Source organism: Fonticula alba (genome assembly GCF_000388065.1).
Source record: "Fonticula alba strain ATCC 38817 unplaced genomic scaffold supercont2.13, whole genome shotgun sequence".
Lineage (NCBI taxonomy): Eukaryota > Rotosphaerida > Fonticulaceae > Fonticula > Fonticula alba.
This window is the reverse complement of record NW_009242983.1, coordinates 84707-85630: the sequence shown is the minus strand read 5'-3', so window position 1 is coordinate 85630 and position 924 is coordinate 84707. Positions and strand designations below refer to the sequence as shown.

Below are 924 nucleotides of genomic sequence, written 5' to 3'. Positions count from 1 at the left end.
CAGCCGGAGTCCTGGCGGCCGGAGTGGTTGTCCGCCATGAAGGCCGGGGCCGTGAGGCCGGCCGGCGCCACGAAGGTCTTCCTGCCGGCGGCGATGTCGAAATCCCTGAGCGACTGGTACCCCAGGCAGCCGTATGGCTGCATGACGATGCCGGCCGGCTGGCCATCGGCCCGGACCAGGGCCACCATCTGCTCGGTGTCGAAGGACTGCTGGTAGTAGAGGGCCTGGTGCAGGGGCACATCATCGCCCGGGGGCTGGAGGAAGAGGAATTCCGGCCTCTGCCACTTGTTGGTGAAGAAGAAGACGGCCGGCCGGTCGCCGGGGGTGCCGGCCAGCGCCGGGTACAGGGCCGTGGCCGCCGGCAGGGCCAGGGCCGCGGCCTCGCCGGGGCGATGGGCCCGGTGCGGCGCGCTCAGGCGCGGCGTCACGCTGGGCAGGGTCAGCATGATGAATTGGGTTTCTTCATGGGCGCTCCAGTGCGCGGTCGTCCAGAAGGGCAGGATGACCAAATGCTCGCCGGTGGTGGTCCGCCGGAGGGAGTGCACCGCCGAGTGGTACTGGCCGTGGACCGGGCCCGGGGTGAAGGCCAGCTCCTGGGCCGGGTACGGCAGCGGCACGTCATACATCGCCACCGGGTGCCTGGAGAGCCTGGGCGACTCCTCGTGGAGGCCATTGGCATAGAGGGTCACGGTGAGGGCGGCCTTCACCGGCAGGGGGGTGGCCAGGTCGGCCGGGGCCACCACAACGCCGGCCATGTGTGGCATCACGCGGGCCAGGTTGGAGTTGATCTGCGCCAGGGTGGCCGCCGCGCTGGCCACCATGCCCAGCTGGGTGGCGGCGCCGACGTCCGCGCCGGGGTGCGGCGCCGGCCGGTGGGGCCCGGCGTCGCGCTGCAGCCCGGCCAGGTGCACCGGCGAGATGGGC

At 72.5% G+C, this 924-nt stretch overlaps 1 protein-coding gene across 1 annotated transcript in view; it reads right to left on the bottom strand.

Annotated features, from left to right (window-relative positions):
* The window catches only part of H696_05695 (hypothetical protein), a gene marked incomplete at both ends in the record, with an annotated part of 7935 nt that overhangs the window by 2847 nt on the left and 4164 nt on the right, over nt 1-924 (bottom strand). The window contains one exon of the mRNA XM_009499511.1: nt 121-890. Within this exon, the coding sequence (XP_009497786.1) occupies nt 121-890 (770 nt within the window). The remainder of the gene's footprint in view (nt 1-120; nt 891-924) is intronic.